Source organism: Leucopleurus acutus, assembly GCF_964270905.1.
Source record: "Leucopleurus acutus genome assembly, chromosome: 17".
Lineage (NCBI taxonomy): Eukaryota > Metazoa > Chordata > Mammalia > Artiodactyla > Delphinidae > Leucopleurus > Leucopleurus acutus.
Window position 1 is genome coordinate 77,722,968 of NC_139159.1, and position 17,706 is coordinate 77,740,673.

The 17,706-nt window shown below is 42.3% G+C and overlaps 1 protein-coding gene across 1 annotated transcript in view; it reads left to right on the forward strand.

The window, feature by feature from the left end:
- The window catches only part of KHDRBS3 (KH RNA binding domain containing, signal transduction associated 3), a 155,571-nt gene that overhangs the window by 35,645 nt on the left and 102,220 nt on the right, over positions 1-17,706 (forward strand). Inside the window, exon 2 of the mRNA XM_082858988.1 lies at positions 16,943-17,061. Within this exon, the coding sequence (XP_082715114.1) occupies positions 16,943-17,061 (119 nt within the window). The remainder of the gene's footprint in view (positions 1-16,942; positions 17,062-17,706) is intronic.

A 17,706-nucleotide genomic window follows, 5' to 3' on the forward strand; every position in this document is an offset into this window, starting at 1 on the left:
CAGGTGTAGCAGTTGAGCAAGAAACTTACAAGGTATCAGAGAATGTTTAGGAGATCTGAATGCGCTTGAAGGAAATAGGCATGAATTCAACAGATTTAAGCTAGAAGTAGATTAGAGGAAAAGAAAAAGGAAGTCACACATTTTTACCCATCCTTCAGTACGATTTGTATCTGTTTTACCGGTTAGTTATAGCTTATCATGTTTACCAGACATGTCGCTTATCACTCCTTTTCTTCCTGTCGTGTAGAAAAGTTGTAGTGTAGGGATTTTTTTGGTTGTTCTCTCAGAGATGTTATATAACAGAATTTTCTTTAATACCTTATTTTTTAGTCTCAGAGTAAAATGACCTTGTATTTACAAGAAGGCATTGCGGGTGCTATTGTGTAGTAATTCTCACTTTTTTCGGTGTTCCGCCCACGGCCTCAGGTTTAACGTATAATGTGTGAGTTTTTTCACTGAAATTCATACCAGCACATCTTGCACTTTTTGCATGAATTATTGAAGTTTGCAAATTTGCTTCACTCTTCTGATGTAGGTAGTTACAAGGGCCTGTAGAGGGTCTCAAGACCCAGGTTTTCTTTATCATGTTTTTTCATTCCTGTGCAGCTTTTATGTGACATCTTGGTGAAAGTAGCTTAACCTTAGCGCAAACAGCTGCGGACACTAAAGCACCAGTTCCGACACAGTCGCCGTGGGGCGCTGCCGTCCAAGGCCGCTTCTCTTCTTCTGGACCGTGAAGGCCTTTCTGCTCCTGCCCCGTGTCAGTGCCTCCCGAGGCTCCAGTCCTGACAGGAGAGCTGCTCACCCAGCAGAGCGCTGGGAATCTGGCTGCAGTCTCCCCGCCTTCTCAGCCACATCACCAGGTGCTCCCGCCTTTGCACCGCGTGGGTTTGTTGCACTCTGCTGCTCGGTGGCTTTGCAGACATCACCACGGCCCTGTGTGCACGGGGCGGCTCGTGCGCCCCCCTGCGTAGGGCTCCCCTGCACGGAGCCAGGCCCGTTCGTTCAGGGCCAGCTGAGGGACCGCCTGTCCAGAAGTTCCCCTTGATCTGCTGACCTGGAAGTGTTTACTGTGTCCTTGAAGTTTTGTAATACTTCATTTGTGCTTAAAATGTAAACTTCACACTGTGAGTAGCCACGTGTAGGCTTTTCTAGAGTATGTATTTCCTGAGAGTAGAGTCGGTATCATTGTGTTACACAGTAGCGTGCCCAGCGCTTACTGAGCCTGGCAGCCTGGCTCCAGAGTCCGTGTGCGCTTGTCCAGCTGCTGCCCACGGACGGTAGGTGTTTGCTAGGGAGCGCGGCTGGCATGTTGTCCGCACTCAGGAACTGGTTGTTGAATAACCAAGAAGTGTCCGAACTTCGTGGCACCTCTTTCTGCTGTCACAGGCCTTTTCACGTCCTGTCTAGGTTTAGCTGTATTCTAGATCTGTGCTGGGGTGGCTTCTAGCCACTTGGGGCTATTTACATTTAAATCTTAATTCATTCACTCATTACAGTGAAACAAAAGTGAACATTCAGTTCTCCAGCCACACAGCTGCACCTCAGGTGCTCGGGAGCCGTTTCCACCCTCACAGAGGTTCCCCCAGGACGGCGCTGGTCCAGGTGGGTCTGACTCCCGTCTGAGTGGTCCCTGCGCACCTGTGGAATGACTGTGTGCTGTGCTTCTAGCCTGGGAGTCACGTGGCAGACCAGTGTCCTGTGTCAGAGTCATCCCAGAAGCACAGTTTTCTGCACACCTTGTGCAAATGCACGGTTCTGTGAGCTGTAGCAGGGAAAGTGTCCTTTACCCAGCACACCACCCTCACTGCTCTGCGGAGGGAGCAGATCTGCTTTTCCTACAGAGCCCTGAGTTTAGAGAGCCGGCCGAGCCCTGAAGGGCAAAGGGAAGGTCTAACCTGCCAGCCCTCTGTTAACTGCAGTTGGAAAGCTTCCCTGTAAGGACCGATGGCCCTGCAGCTTGCTTACTTATCCCACTTAGAGGGACCCTCCCTCCCACACAGGAATCACCTCGGGGCCCTTGCTGTGTGGTCCCCCTGATGTTTGCGTAGCTCTTTCCGGTGGTCTCAATTTCCACCTCAACTGTGTGGAGTAATAGGGGGTCCTCATTTGACAGGCAATGAAACTGAGTTTCAGAGAGAGGATAAGCAACTCACCCAAGTGAATCCTAAGCAAGGAGTGAGTTAGGACAGAGGACTTAAGGCCCTCCGACCTCATGTTCAGAGAGCTCCTGATTTGACCGTTGGTGCCCAGACCCTGCCCCGGGGCGGCACGACCACGAGTGACCAGATTTCTCACTACAAGAGGATCTAGATGACTGTGACTATGATTTCTTCTGATGATCTTTGCTTTAATTATATTAATATTTAAATTTTCATTAAATTTGTATTAGCCTTCTCTTCGTATATGCCTCTGCTTGAATTAATATACAGAAATCTGGAGTGTGCAGGAGGCGAGAATTTGTTGTGTGTGGCGTCGAGGCAGGGCACTTGAGGTGTATCATCAATCCCCGCAACTCCAGACGTAGGTCTCAGTATCCCTAATTGATAGTCCAGGGGACTGAGAGCCCGCTGACTCGCTTAGTTTTTCCCAGTGTCATAGTGTAAGTAAGTGCTGGTCTGTGATTTGAACCCATGTTTTTATTACTTCAAGTCTCACTAAATTAAGCTCTTCTTTCCATATCATCATTAAATTATACACTCTCAATGCAGGTGTCAAAGAGCTAGACAGTCGTGCTTGTCTGCAGGCTGTGGGTTAATGGGCTGCTCTGGGAGTGCCATGAGCAAAAACAGGTGAGAGAATAACTCGATTAAGCATTCACTTCGGGCTATTTTTGAACTCTCCTCTAAGCAGCTTAATTTTACATTCATTTTATGCTCATGTTTTGGCTTCATTTGTTCCCAAGCTTGAGATCATGGAATTTAAAGGACTTGGCTGGTTGTAGCATTTGTATGTAATACCTGTAATACAGTTTCTTTGTCAGAGGCATAATTAACAATATGATTTGTACATCTCCTGCCTTCTGGTATTCACAGTACCAGACTTAATTAGTTTGTAAACTTAATTAGTTCTTGGAATAGCAAATGTTTTGAAGATGATAAACACTTTCCCTCTGAATAATGTGTTGAATGGTTATATATTCCTGCAAGTTTACTCTATGCGTCTCAAATTAGGGTGCCGATAGGTCTGCTTCTCAAGGTAAACATCACCTGCAGTTGCCTAGTCCCAGATTACATTGTCTTCCTGTGCTTTTCACAAGGGAAATCAGAGATGTAGCTCAGATAATTCAGCCTCCAGGATATTCATTACGTTACCCTGAATGGAGACCGTCTATGCTAATGTCATTACGTAGGTGCCGTTTTCCCACACACTGATGATCGTGGTGGTATATGCTGCAGGGGGAGTGGGGAGCAACAGGCACACCACTCCCACAGTGCTTGAGTTACCTCCTGTTCTCAGCTCTCCAAGATGTGGCTGAGACCAAGGAAGCAAGCAAGGAAGCGCTCTCAGCAGGTGAAAGAGATGCTGCCCAGGAAGGCCTTCTTACCATTCATAAATCACTGTTCTGAAAATGTTTATTGGGTTTCCAAGTAATGATGAACTAGAAGTATCAAATTAGAAGGTGCTGATGCCATGAGATTAGTGACTTCCACCCCCCAGACTTGGGGATAGGTCACACAAACCTGGGTTTCCCCCCATTTTTACACACGCAGAAAGGAGGGCTCAGCGAAGCTAGTGACTTGCCAGAGACTCTCCTGTGGTCAGGCAGGGGCTGCCCCCCGACCCCTGTGTCCTCTTCACCACTTCACTGCCTGCCTGGTTTGTGGCTGATGGGGGCCCAGCGTGGTGCCTGGCACATAGTACTGAGATGTCCAGCCTGTGGAGTCCAGGGACTCTCCACTGTACTTCCAGGAGCTTACCAAGGTGGTGTGTCCGTCAGCATCTAGTCAGGTAAACAGGAATCACGGCAGGCATTGTAACAAAGGAGATTTAATATAGAGGATTGGTTAGGGAGGTGCTAGAAGACTGAAAAAGCAAATGAGGAATACTGAAGTAACATAAATAGTAACACAGGCTGTGCCGCGAGCCAGCACCATCAGGGCTGGAGACACAAAGAGAAGACACGTAGGAGGAAGTGTTCTGTGGAGCTGGGACCAAGGCCCGTTGAGTCTGGCTACTCAGGAGCTTGTAAAGGGAGCTCAGAGGGCTGGGACTCGGGCCTCTGAGGAGAGGGTCCTGGCTTACTGAGGAGGTGCAGAGAATGTGGGGGAAATGTGGAAATCAGTCATGCCAGAATTTGGAAGCCCTGTTCTGTATGCTGCCAGGAACCTGGAGCAAAACGGAAGGGATGGTGCCCCTGCCTCCCTCCTCTGGCACCCCAGATGCAGAAGCTGTAGGGAAGCGCCGGCAGCGGAGAAACGGGGCTGGTAGATTCCCTGCCCAGCCTTCCCAATGGTGTGTATGGAGCTGAGATGATAGCTTAGTAACTGGCATAGATGGTTTGCTTATGGAAATGAAAGATAGATGACTTCCGTTTTGCTTAATTTGAACCTTGGGTGTTCTTAAAAGTTCATCAAGTCTTACTGGGCCTTTCCGTGAAGAATATCATCATTCATTCTCACTCAACAAATATTTTTTGAATGCATGTTATATTAATGATGAAGAGCCAGGTACTGGGCATGTGATGATTAATAACACAGTGTTATTTGTATAAGAGCTAGTCAGTGAGACAGATGACAGGGACGTGTGTAAATCTCAGGGTCGAGAGGAACCTTCAAGTTCAGCTTGCGTTTGAATCCTCTCTAGAACATTCCTGCCAAGTGGGTCCAGCCTGTGCTGGTCAGGCCTCTATAGATGAACTTAAAATCTCTTCAGGGTAGCTAGTTCCCTCTTCAGAAAATGCTGTTTTTAGAATCTTCATCTCTAAAATGAGTGGTAGCTCCTTTCTCTATCTCTGCCTTTTAGTTTTAATTCTATGCCACTGGCCTTCTTACCGACCAAATCTAATCTCTCTTTTGTATGACATGCAGAAATAATTGTATATAAGTTAATGATTCTCTCCTGAATCATTTATCCTTTAGGATAAGCATTTCAGTTATTTCAGTTGGTTTTTTTAGATAGTACTTTTCAATTTTTCCCATTATTTCCTCCTTAGAGTTCTTTTTTTCCTCTAATCATCCTCCTCCTGTCATCCCCCTTCCCCGATGAAATAGTGATACTTTACATGTACTGTATATCTGATTATGTATGGGGACCATTTGGTGAGCCAGTAACCATTGTTGCTGTGAAAATTGGTAGATTCTTGAAAGTCTAGGGGAACACTTCTCTGGATTCCTGTCCATGTTATTAGTCTCTGTGTTCTCATCTTAGTTTGTTACTCGTTCATAGAGTAGATCAATAAATTATCCCACCTCTGTGTTTTAAGAAAAGAGAATAGAGGACAGTCAGACATTAACCTAACATGCTAGTTGTTAGTTTTAATCAAAGTAATGCTCTGTATTTATCCTTTGATTGTGTCTCATTTACCTGGGTAGGCCATGCAGTGCAGTTCTGTGAAGTTAAAAGTTATCTGTATTTTCAGCCTTAAAATAGATGGCCCAGTTGTCAGTAGATTTGACAAGTGGAACCCACTAGAGTGCATGATTGCTTAACCAGATACTTCATGGTTGAAGGACAAAATGAAGACAGAAGAATGCTGTTCACCGGCCTCAGTGTAGTTATCTTTCTGTAAGACCCTAGATGATTTTAATGTACAGCTTGGTCTAGAATGTGAAGATCTATATGTAACTTGACAAATCCCTTTAAGAAAACCCCCAGTGGGAATGTCCACCGTGGAGAGATAGCATCTGACTCATACGGAGAAGGAAAATATGAAATGTGACTGGAGAATGACCTAGTACGGGTAACACATCCTGGCTTTAAATTGATGTGGGAAGGTGTCCTCATTTTCAATACTTGTATTTATCTGTGTAGAGATATATCCTGTCCTCAGAGGCTGTGACTATTAAATAGTGTGTACAGCTGGATTGTTTAGCAGTGTTTTAACTTTCTAGGATGATTAAATCTAAGTGACAAAATATGTTTCTGCTGTAATTGTATTTTGTTTTTAAAAAGTGTTTTATGCTTGTTCGGCAGTTTTTAGGTAGCTTAGAAGAGCATTGAGTTGTGAGGGAAATACAGTATTCTAGGCATCTTGTATGTTTTTGTGTTTTTTTTTTTGCGGTACGCGGGCCTCTCACTGTTGTGGCCCCTCCCGTTGCGGAGCACAGGCTCCGGACGCGCCGGCTTAGCGGCCATGGCTCACAGGCCCTGCCGCTCCGCGGCATGTGGGATCCTCCCAGACCTGGGCACGAACCCGTGTCCCCTGCATCGGCAGGCGGACTCTCAAGCACTGCGCCACCAGGGAAGCCCTCTTGTATGTTTTGTACTAATATTAAGCTGCATTTTTTTTTAGTGACGTTTATTATTCTAGCATATCTCTCATGATTTCGTCAATATGCCTTTTAAACAGCATCAGAGTCAGTGTTCTTGGGGATCTGGTTGTAATCCTTGATCATGCTATTTATTTTTAGAATTATTTTTATAAAGGTGAACCTGTAAGTAATCATTATATGAAAAAATAGGATTTAATGTCTTAAGGATTATTTTCCCCCAATTATTCTAACTCTTTGCTGTGTAAATAGAGACTGGCTGTGATTCTGAAACTGACCTAAAAACGTAGAGCCAAAGCATGATCGTATCCTACTTTGAATTTATTTTGAACAGTCTGTACACCCACAGAGTTTGTATTATTGTATATCTAACCAATAGAAAATATTCATTGGTAATCTTATTAGATATGAAAGTAAAGGAGAGCAAAATGCTTGTATTATATGGCTGTTATAGAATATCATTAGTACAGTCATATTTCTATCTCAAAGTGTGATAATGCCTGCGGGATAAATGAGAAAGACATTGACTCTTCACACAAAGGAAATGGGTTTTATAATGAGTGCAGTCTGAACAGAACTAATCTCTTTCTTGGATCATTACTTCACCTAATCATAAAACCTCTTTTTAATTCAAATCCTTGCAGGGCTCTAATTGGTGACCTCTGGAGCCTGATAATTGTTTAAGATAGCTGGTCTTTTGCAGTATACTTAATGATGTTTGCAATTAAAAGTGAGAAATGTGGTTTAACCCTTAGGCAGGTAAAACTAAACAGTAGATTTTCCTTTTCTTGTCTTTAGTAGTTAATCCCATTCCTCCTCCCAATAGTAACTGACTTAAGTCATTATTGACTTCAATTAACCTGATGTATTGTTGTCTTCATTTAGTCTGTGGGTTTACCGACTCTTCATTTGACAAATGCATTGGGATACATTAAGAATAATCCTGGGCGTCCCTGGTGGTGCAGTAGTTAAGAATCCGCCTGCCAACGCAGGGGACATGGGTTCGAGCCCTGGCCCGGGAAGATCCCACATGCCGCGGAGCAACCAAGCCCCTTCGCCACAACTACTGACCCTGCGGCTGTGCTCTAGAGCCCGCGGGCCACAACTGCTGAAGCCCACGGGCCTAGATCCCGTGCTCCGCAACAAGAGAAGCCACCGCAGTGAGAGGCCCGCGCACCGCAATGAAGAGTAGCCCCTGCTCGCCGCAACTAGAGAAAACCCATGCTCAGCAACGAAGACACAATGCAGCCAAAAATAAATAAAATAAAATAAAAAAAGAGTAATCCTGAATCTTTTGGAATTGGTCAGTTTGTGTTGGCAAGAACTCCTAGCCTCTTCCTTCTCTGTTGTCTAGGTTCATCTTTCTGCCTTTTTTGGGTGATTTAAGTAGAAGCTGAGACATTTCTTTGCAACCAGTTTCAATAAATACTTATTTCAGAACTTTCCTTACTATCAGATGAAAGTGAGTCAAGAGAGAAATTTGCCAGTGTTAACCATTAGGACTGGTAAAACTGGGGGACCCTGAGCCCTGATCTTTTGTTGTGCCTAGAAGCATCCTGGAAATTAGTTTGCGCTGTTGTACTTTTATTATGTCTTCGTCTTCCTGTGTTGCTCCTGTTATGTTTCTCAGTAAACAGCGGGTATTCAGTGAATGCAGTTGACTGACTATTCCTATAAAATTCTGTTTGTATATTGGAGGTGGAATTTAATCTGTTATGTTACCTGTTGGCTCAGGAGGTTTTGTTTTGTTTTGAAGTGTCGACAGAAATTAATCAGTCAATCTGAAATTTTATTTGAGCCAAATTGAGGGTTATAACCCAGGAACAACCTCTCAGAAAGTTCTGGGAACTGTTCTGCCAGTTCAGGCTCCAGAGGTCACGTATATAAACCAAAGCGCAGTTATATACGTGTTTGAGACAGAGGGCTGTATTCTAAATGATGTATTATTGACAGTTTACACAATCCAGATCTAAGCTTACAAAGCAGGTAGTGGGCCATGGGTCAGCGTGACCCCTTACAAGATTCAGAAGGAAGGGTATCTTTTAAGGAGTTGTCCTGTGGATTCTAGAATGTTGCTCCTCATGGTTGAGCAGGTATTTCTGCCAGTGGGGAGGTTTGGTTGATGCCTAATGCAGTTCCACAATGCACAGTAGAGGGGAGAGAGGAGGCCAAAGGGCAGAGAAACCTTTTTATGTTACAAGTTTTCTTTTCTTGCCATAAAACATGAATTTTATTTCACAGAAGCCCGTTGTGAGTATTTTGAGGGAGAAGCAAACCTTTTGAGAGTCAGAGAATCCTGCAGTCAGACTTTAGCTCTGCCACTTACTAGGTGTACAGGAGAAAAGGGGGTGGTAATTCCTGTCCCAGCGCTCTGAGAAGTTCTGTGGCCTTCGTGTGTGCAACCAGGGTAACGTCTAGAATACTGCAATTGTTCAACTTGTTAGATTCCTTCTACCAATTTTAAGGAACATCTCACCTCTGATTTACATTCCTTGGTGTTTATGGTTTTAAAATTATAAAAACCCTTTGCGGGCTTCCCTGGTGGTGCAGTGGCTGAGAGTCTGCCTGCTAATGCAGGGGACACGGGTTCGAGCCCTGGTCTGGGAGGATCCCACATGCCGCGGAGCAACTGGGCCCGTGAGCCACAACTACTGAGCCTGCGCGTCCGGAGCCTGTGCTCCGCAACAAGAGAGGCCGCGATAGGGAGAGGCCCGCGCACCGCAATGAAGAGTGGCCCCCGCTTGCCGCAACTAGAGAAAGCCCTCGCACAGAAACGAAGACCCAGCACAACAAAAAATAAATTAATTAAAAAAAAAAATCCTTAAGCTTTCCCATTGCCATTACTAATAAGGCTCAAACTCTCTTAAAAACACACACACACACACACACACACACAAAAACCTTTGCAATCAGAAGTTTATTTTGAAAATTGTTAGACTTTAGTACCAAAATCCAGTGACCTCCTCATTTCTGAAGGTCTTTGAGTCTTTCCCCTTGTTTAGATGATAAATTTACATTTCACTGGGGCATTGAATGATCAACATGTCTTATCTTTGTATTTTTTTTTCTGCCATGATGCCTTTTTTTTGGTGAATGACTGCATATATTTAAGGGGATGAAAAGGGGCCAGTACACTGGAAGCATGTTTTTTCTCTTAAAAATAATTTGATAAAATTTGTTATAATAATTCTGAGTAGTGCTCAGAGTTTTTTAGTTAACCTTGATTTGAATTTGTAGAATCATATTGGTTTCACAAATTCTTCTTGAAATCCGTTCTACAGTGAGATACGTGTAAATCAGTCATCACAATTTAGGCTTTGTATTGAGTAAACAAGAATAACCTGTATTTGCATTATGTGTTATAGTTTTCAAAGCACTTTGATAAACATCATTTCTTTTGATACTTGTAATAACTTGGTTAGTTTCCCCCAAAACTAAGTAATAATCCAAAGAATTTTTTCTCACTCAAAATCAAGATCCCTTTACTACAGTGATACTAAGAAACTGGAGGGGAGCATGGCTTTAGGAATCAGATACACTGGGGTTGGAATCCTAGATCCGGGCCTGCTCTGGGATCTTAGCTAAATCACTGGATTCTGTAAGCAGCTGTTCCCTTTCTGTAAAATGAAGATTACATCTACTCTGCTGCATGGTTACAAGGATTAAATACCTGGGCAATAGTCAGTAAATAAATTCCGGCTGCCAGTATTATTGTTATATTCTTGTTAATTATCCATGATGGGTAGAATTACAGTTGACTATTGAACAACATGGGTTTGGACTGTGCAGGTCCGCTTTTACCCAGATTTTTTAAGAATAGAAAATAATGGTTTTCTCCGCAGGTGCGGAACCGTGGATACAGAGGAACTGTGGATACGGAGGGCCAACTATAAGTTACATACGGAGTTTGGACTGTGGGAGGGATCAGCGCCCTCGACCCCTCCTTGTTCTAGGGTCAGCTGTAATTCCCGCCTCTCTCCCTCCCTCCTTATCAATCTTCCTTTTCCTCCCTGGAGGAATTTGACTGTCATTTCCTTGTGCGTATGTTTTAATCTTATGCCTTGTGTATGTATTTAAGGAGACTTTGCATACAACTATTAACACTGTCTTGTCTTCATAAAAAGAGGTTTACTTCCAAGCATTTTAATATTTAAAGTATTGACTGTTTTTTGCTCCCCGGATGGTATATTTTTGTGTATTTATGATGAGCCTATTCTTACCAGATAGTGATATGCATCTCTATTCTGCTGTGCCGTTTATTTCTGTTTATGGAAGATTATTTGCAAGATCATGAGCTGTATGAATCAGTCTAGTCTGGGCAGGTTTTAGTGTACTCAACTCTGGTTTGAATCTAATAGGTGTTCTGTTAGGTTTGGTTTGCTTAAATAAAATAATTCCGTTGTGAAAACATTTGTCATGTTGGAGGTTAAGGAATATCTTTTCTGACCAGAAGGCATAATAACATTTTAGTAATCTGTCAAACAGAATTTACAATGGCTGTGAACACTACATATATTTTAAGATCATTTTAAATCCTCCAACTAGGCTCTTGTATTATTTTGAAATAGCTGGCTGAATGTGGAGCGTGTAGGTATTATCATTCTGCTTATGTGGACTTCTTGTTTCATTATAGATCCAGGCTAACCCCTGTCCTTTAGTAAGTTCACACATAGTTAAGGTCCTTGGGAAAGGGCGGGGGGGCAGCTTTTGACCATATTACTGTCTGCCCTAGTAGTTAATTGTGCAGGCTGATTTGCAATATTTATACTTATCTGAACCTTTCATGAATTTTTATTACATAGCTTTTAAACAGCTAATGAAACAGGCTTTAACGTTAGCTGAATCTTAGCGTGAATCCTGCCTTGGTACTTACGAACTGTCCAACCTTTGGCAAGCTTCGAACCCATTTGAATCCTCAGGGTCTTATTCTGTAAAATGAAGGTGATAGATCATAAGTTCATTAGAATAAAGAGAGACCTTAAGGCAAACATGCAGCCCTTAACCTGGTGAACCATTGTCAACAAAGTCATGATAATTATTATTTACTTAGTACTGTCGTAATAAGTGATCTCTAAAATGATTTTCGTTACTTTTCAGTATTTTGCTGTGTAATATTATATGTGGTGTAAGCCCCAAAGGAAACTTTTGTATGTACTGGAGGCATCAGACACTGTTTAAAGCTTCCTTCAGTTACCAAAGATGTGGGGCTGGATTGCTGTTTTTTGCCTCACCAGTTCCTCTTTCACCCTCCTCCGCTCTGTGCCCGGGGCTGATGTGGGTGCCTGAGGGCTGCATCAGCAGACACTGTCACCCTCTCTGGCTTCTGCTTGGGTTGCCCCTCCCCCGTGGAGCCACCAGCAGCAGGTCTGCAGGAGGAAGTGAGATCCCAGAGTGTGTTCTCTTTGGCTTCGCCCCTGTTAGGTTAGCACAGGCTGGCTGCTTCCTCTGGGGAAGTTGCAACCCCTGCCAGGCTGCCCTCTCCGTGCAGTCTCTCGTTCCCTTTCCTTGCCCCTTCCTGCCTCCCAGCTTTGTTAGGACCAGGAAAGGAGTTAAGTGTGGGGAGGGGACTGGCAGTCTGTTGGAGAAGACAGACATTTAGTAGGAAGTTAACACCTGTGGTGAGTATCATGCTGGAATGCTGCGTTGTTTTGGGTAACTAGTCTGGGAATTCAAAGACAGTCTTTCTAGGAAGTGGAATCTAGGCCGAGGCGCCAAAGAGAAGGCTGTTATTCCAGGAAAAGTCCCCAGAAGTGTTCCAGTCTTGGGGAACAAGTGCAGAAGCCTGAACCTCAGTGAGCTGGTGCTTTAGAAGCCGTGAAAAGCTGGGCATTAGGTTAGGGGTAGAGGGCAAGGGAGGGGAGAGGTGTGCAGGCACGCCTGTGTTTGCTCCAGCCCGGGTGTCCTGTGGGCTTGATGCCTCCTCTGAATACGAAGGGTTTGCCTCTCTGGTGGCTTTCTGTCCAAATAGAAATAAGCCCTCTAGTTCCATCCCTCATGCGCTGTTCATGGGACAGATTGTCTTATCATCCAGCTGTGATGTCATCTGCGCTCTCTCTCCACACTCCATCCATTCCATTTCTGCTCAGGCCCCCCTTTCCTTGAGGCTGGTGCCCATCACCTCACTCCTTAGCTGACAGCTCTCAGTATCTCCCTGTTGTTACTGGACCCTTAGTATATCAGTGTTGACCTTAAGAACCTGGCCTGCCTTTTCATGCTTTTGTCCTCATTTCTCCTCTGTGTTGGCCGCAGAGAACTACCCCCTCTTCTCACCCTGGTTCTTTCTGCAGGAACCCAGGATGTGGGGTGAGGAAATGGGAGTCCATGTCTCAGCTTGTTCACTGACTGGCTCTACAGTGGCAGGAGCTCGTCATGATTACTTGTGTGATTTATTCTATTTTGTACTGTTAAAGGAGAAAAAGGGGGGGGGGAGTAAAACTCCATGTATCAACTGCACCGTCTAACTGGTCAGATGAGGGAATGTGTACTGGTGTTACCCAGGGTTACTTTACTTCACAGAAGAACTCATCGGCTCTTTGCGTGGCAAACTCTGTTCCTCATCCTTTAAGAACTTAGCATGCATTTGCTAGCTTTTTGATTAATTTTCCAAGTTCCAAAGCTGTTAGTCCCTTTTCTGCAACACTGTGTACATTATATTAAATTCGTTTGTTTACATGCCACAGATTCTGTGTATTTTCTTCCCAGCACCCAGTACAGTTTCTCCAATGTATCAGACCTCAGTCAGTGTTTTTTGGATAGATACCTATTCCTCTCTCCCTCACTATGTGAACCCCATTGCATTGGAAGTATTATTGGATTCTCAAGATAAAATATTGTGCATGTAGTTTCCAGAAACACGTCTGTTGCTTCAAGTGGGATAGGCAGTCCAGGTAAATTCCTCATCACAGTTTCAGTGAAAGAATATTTTAATGAAGAGCTTAAATGAATGATCAAGAGAGAGTCAAGCTCTGGATTTTCAGCCAAGACGCAAAATATAAACATGGCAATCTCTGTATACATTCTTATTTTATTCTGTTCCAATATTTAAAAAAAATGCTGCCAAAGTGTTTAAAGATTTAAAATTTGAAGGGTAAAATATTCACATAATTCAAAATTTTAAAACAATGTAAAAGAGAGATACCGCGAAAGACCTATTCCTGTTTCTTATCCGCTGCATTTCCCCCTTGACAGTGAATCACTGTTACTCGTTTCTTATATAGAAGAAGTGAGCTATTTTCTGTGCATATACAAAGGAATATGAACATATATTCTTACACTGTTTTACACTGTGTGTGTGTGTACGTGTACTAAACAGTTATTTGGTGGAGACCTTTTCCTATCAGAACATAAAGAGTTTCCTGACGTTGTAAAGCAGCTGTATGTGATTTCGTTGTATGGCTGCGCCCTAGCTTAGTAACCAGGTTCTTAATTATAGGCATTTAGATGATTTCCAGTGTTTTGCTATTAAAGACAGTGCTTTAAATGGATAACTTTGTATGTAATATTTTATAATCTATCCAAGTATATTTGTAGGGTAAATTTGTAGAAATGGAGTTGCTGGGACAAAGGAAAATGTCAATTTAGATGTGTTTGATTCTGTGAGAGAATTGAAGCAGTTTTTTTTTTTTTTGCGGTACGCGGGCCTCTCAGTGTCGTGGCCTCTCCCATTGCGGAGCACAGGCTCCAGACGCGCAGGCTCAGCGGCCATGGCTCACGGGCCCAGCGAGATCTTCCCGGACCGGGGCACAAACCCGCGTCCCCTGCATCAGCAGGCGAACTCTCAACCACTGTGCCGCCAGGGAAGCCCTTAAGCAGCTTTAATGAAAATTCACTAATTTTTCTTACATTGGAAATTTAACTTATTTAAATTCAAAGGTTATTTTGCTGTGTTTTAGAGGATTAGTGGATTTTAGTATATTTGGTAGGCTAAAATGTAAGTGGCTATTGCTTAAGGAGGCTCCGTACGGGACCAAGACAACAACAAAAAGAAATGGAAAAACAAAAGCCGAAAAAGACATAACTGACACTAGATTTCCAGGTTGACAGAAATTTGGTGTCCATGGTTTGAAAGCATAGCATTTTAATCCCCTCCATCATCTAAAACCTAATCACACATTTGCTTATTATTTCTGCACTGGGAGATGGCATTGGTACATTAAACTGTTTGTAACAAATGTAATCTAGGGATTAGTGAAAGTCAGATCCCCTATGTGTTCCACCTTGAACATCTGGCTGGATTTTCTATGGTTGACCTTCATATGCTCCAATTTACTAAAAGGTTAAATCCACCTTGGTAGGTGTCCGGTGCCTTCCCTTCCCTAGGGAAGACCGGAGGGGTAGTAGTCTGAGTTTTAGAATATGAAACTCCCAGTTAGGGACAGTTTCAAGATTTCATTAAATCATCTTGTACACTTCTGTTACTTTGCATATTACTTTATTGGACTTCATAAAAACATCAACCTACTTATAATCTTCAGTCAAGCAGAAAATGCAAAATTGTTGATTGAACAACGCCTAAAAAAACAGAAGTTTTGAGCAGTTTGGAATGTTACCACAGGAGGTCACAGGGGCCTGAGCTGTGCTGAAAACCAGATCTGTTTGATGCCAGTGACAGGAATGGGGCTCTTTCCATTGCTATGTGGTGTGTTAGGTCCAGTACATGCAGACCTACATGCTTTAACATGACATCGGGCTTTAAACTTTTTTCTTAAATAAATCTTAAACAGTGAAATATTATATTTCATCATATTTCAAAGCTTACTTAATGTAACAACTAGGTATTTTAGCAATATAAGATTTGCAAAGTTGACTGGAGAGGAAATGAGGTATTTTATATATTTTTTCTTTTAAATTTTACTTTCCTCTTTAAAATCATAGACATATCTCAAACTTTAATATATGGTAAAATATATAATTTTTTCTAATTTTTTAATCTTACCTTTATGACTTTCCATGTTACTTCAAATGTTAAACGTCACTGATGCAAGGAATAACATTTTGAGTGCTGATTAGGGAATTAAATTATGCATCTAAGTTCTCAAAATTATAAAAATGCTTTGTTATTTAAAAAGAAGATAGGTAGTTAAATATTTTGACAAATGTATACATAACATTAAAAATCCTTTTTTCTGGTAAGTTTCAGTGTACCTAATTTTGTTAAATCTTCTAACTCGCTAAAGGTACTCCCAATTACAGCATAAATGGATAAATAAAAATAAAATGTGGTATTTATTTTCTTCTACTGATTAAAGCTGAAGTCAGTGGAGCAGGTGACATGTGACTTATTGCTTTTTACTGAGGAAAACAAAGCTAATTTAGCTCATATCCACCGTTAGTTCTACAATTTTCAAACAGATTGTATACGTGCATGCCTGTGTGCTGATCTATCCATGGAAAATTTCTGAAAGAGTATATAACATTCTTTATTATTACCTCTGGAGTATGGGTATAGGAGAAACTTTCTTTTACTTTTATATTCTATGATACTGTTTTAACTTTTCACCATATGTATATTTTATTTTTATAGAAAAATGTCAAAATTAAAAGTACCCTGGAAGAATTTTTTCCAGCAACAATAACAAGAATTATCTATGTAAACGTTTACATTTCACATACTTCTGTTTCAGTGTATATTGCTCCCATGCAGATTCTATATAGAATGATCAGTGTTACAGGATCAAAACTTAGGATAATACAAGAAAGGAAACAAAATGATCAGCTCATTTGGAGACTTAGTAATTATCTTTATTTTTAGAAGCTTTGGTCGGAAGCTGCAGAGCTAAGCTAGAAATGGTAGTAGCATTGTGCATGAAGTGCTTTGTGAGTATCGTGGTGGGAGGGACTGAGTTTCCCACTGCTGCTGCTGCTGCCCAGTTGAGGAAAGGGACCGTAACACATAAAAGGTAGTATTTGATGTGGTTGAATCTCGAAGGAGATGTGTGAAATTGAAATCATCAGAATAACATCACAAGAAGAGACAAGAGCATTAACAAAGCCATGAGCTTGTAATTGGGCTTGTCGCTTGTGAGGAGGGAGGATGTGGTTGGGGAGGTCGACTGACAGAAGGTTGTCCAGGGCTTTTAAGGCCATCTTGGAGAACCCATTCTTGATGGGAAACGCCTTGGAGAGCCAGGCGGGGTTTGATAAATAGGGATATCGGTGCTTGGTAACGGTGAGCTGAGAATAGTCTCTGGCTTTTCTTTGCCATTTGATCGGCCTTTTCCTAGGATTCCAAAAGGCCCCAAAGAATCTATTTTTATGTTTGTGTTTGTTCCCTTCCATTAGCTTGGGCGATTGAGATTTCACATTGTAGTGCCCCCTGGTGTGTGCGTTTTCCTGCTGTACTGGTGGAGAATCATCCATACAATGGGACATATGTCATTACTTGAAAAAACTGTAGCCATCTGAAGTCCATATTCTGTACTGGGTTTCTTGCCACCATAGAGCTAAGGAGAACCCCCAGCCTCTGGGGTTCTAAGTCAGACACTTCACAGTTGTCTGTTTTTCTTCCACAGAAATAGAAAAGTTTCACAAAGGAGAAGGCAAGGACGAAGAAAAGTACATTGATGTGGTGATTAATAAGAACATGAAGCTGGGACAGAAAGTGTTGATTCCTGTAAAACAGTTCCCTAAGGTAAGACCGTGAGCCTGCACTGCAGGTGTGTCAGAGCTTATCACAGGGGAGCGCAAGCTCCGTTTACGTTCTGTTTGGTGTGTTCTTGAGGTGTTCTCCCTTAGCACGACGCCCCAACACACATACTTTTACAATCAGGTGAAACCTTATTTGGTGATTCTTTCCCTCCTGTTTGGCGTGAGTTGCGGAACCCTAAAATTTATTCCTCTGAGTTACATTTTGGACTTTGGACAGCCTGTTCAACTTCTTCCTGCTGTAGTTTCTTCGTTTGTAAGATAAGGTTGGATTGATAAGAAATGAGATTATCCATGTTAAATGCTCGGCCATAGGGTTTGGCACATAAATGCCTAAAATATTCCCTAATTATTCTAGAAAAAAGTTTGATTTTTATTCACTGCAAGTGTTATTTTATGACATTTGGCACAGTTACAATAGGTGCTTTAAAGTCTAATTCTAAAATCTTGATCATCTCAGATTTGGCCTAAATTGATCTTCTTTTTACTCTGCTTTTCTTTTTTCTTTCCTCTGAGTGTCCTTGTACATGATTTATGCCTACTGTTGTATATATTAGTAGTTAATTTCTTTTGATTGCAGAACAATAATCCAGTACCTGAAAATACCACAATGTATTTATCCATTTGCCTG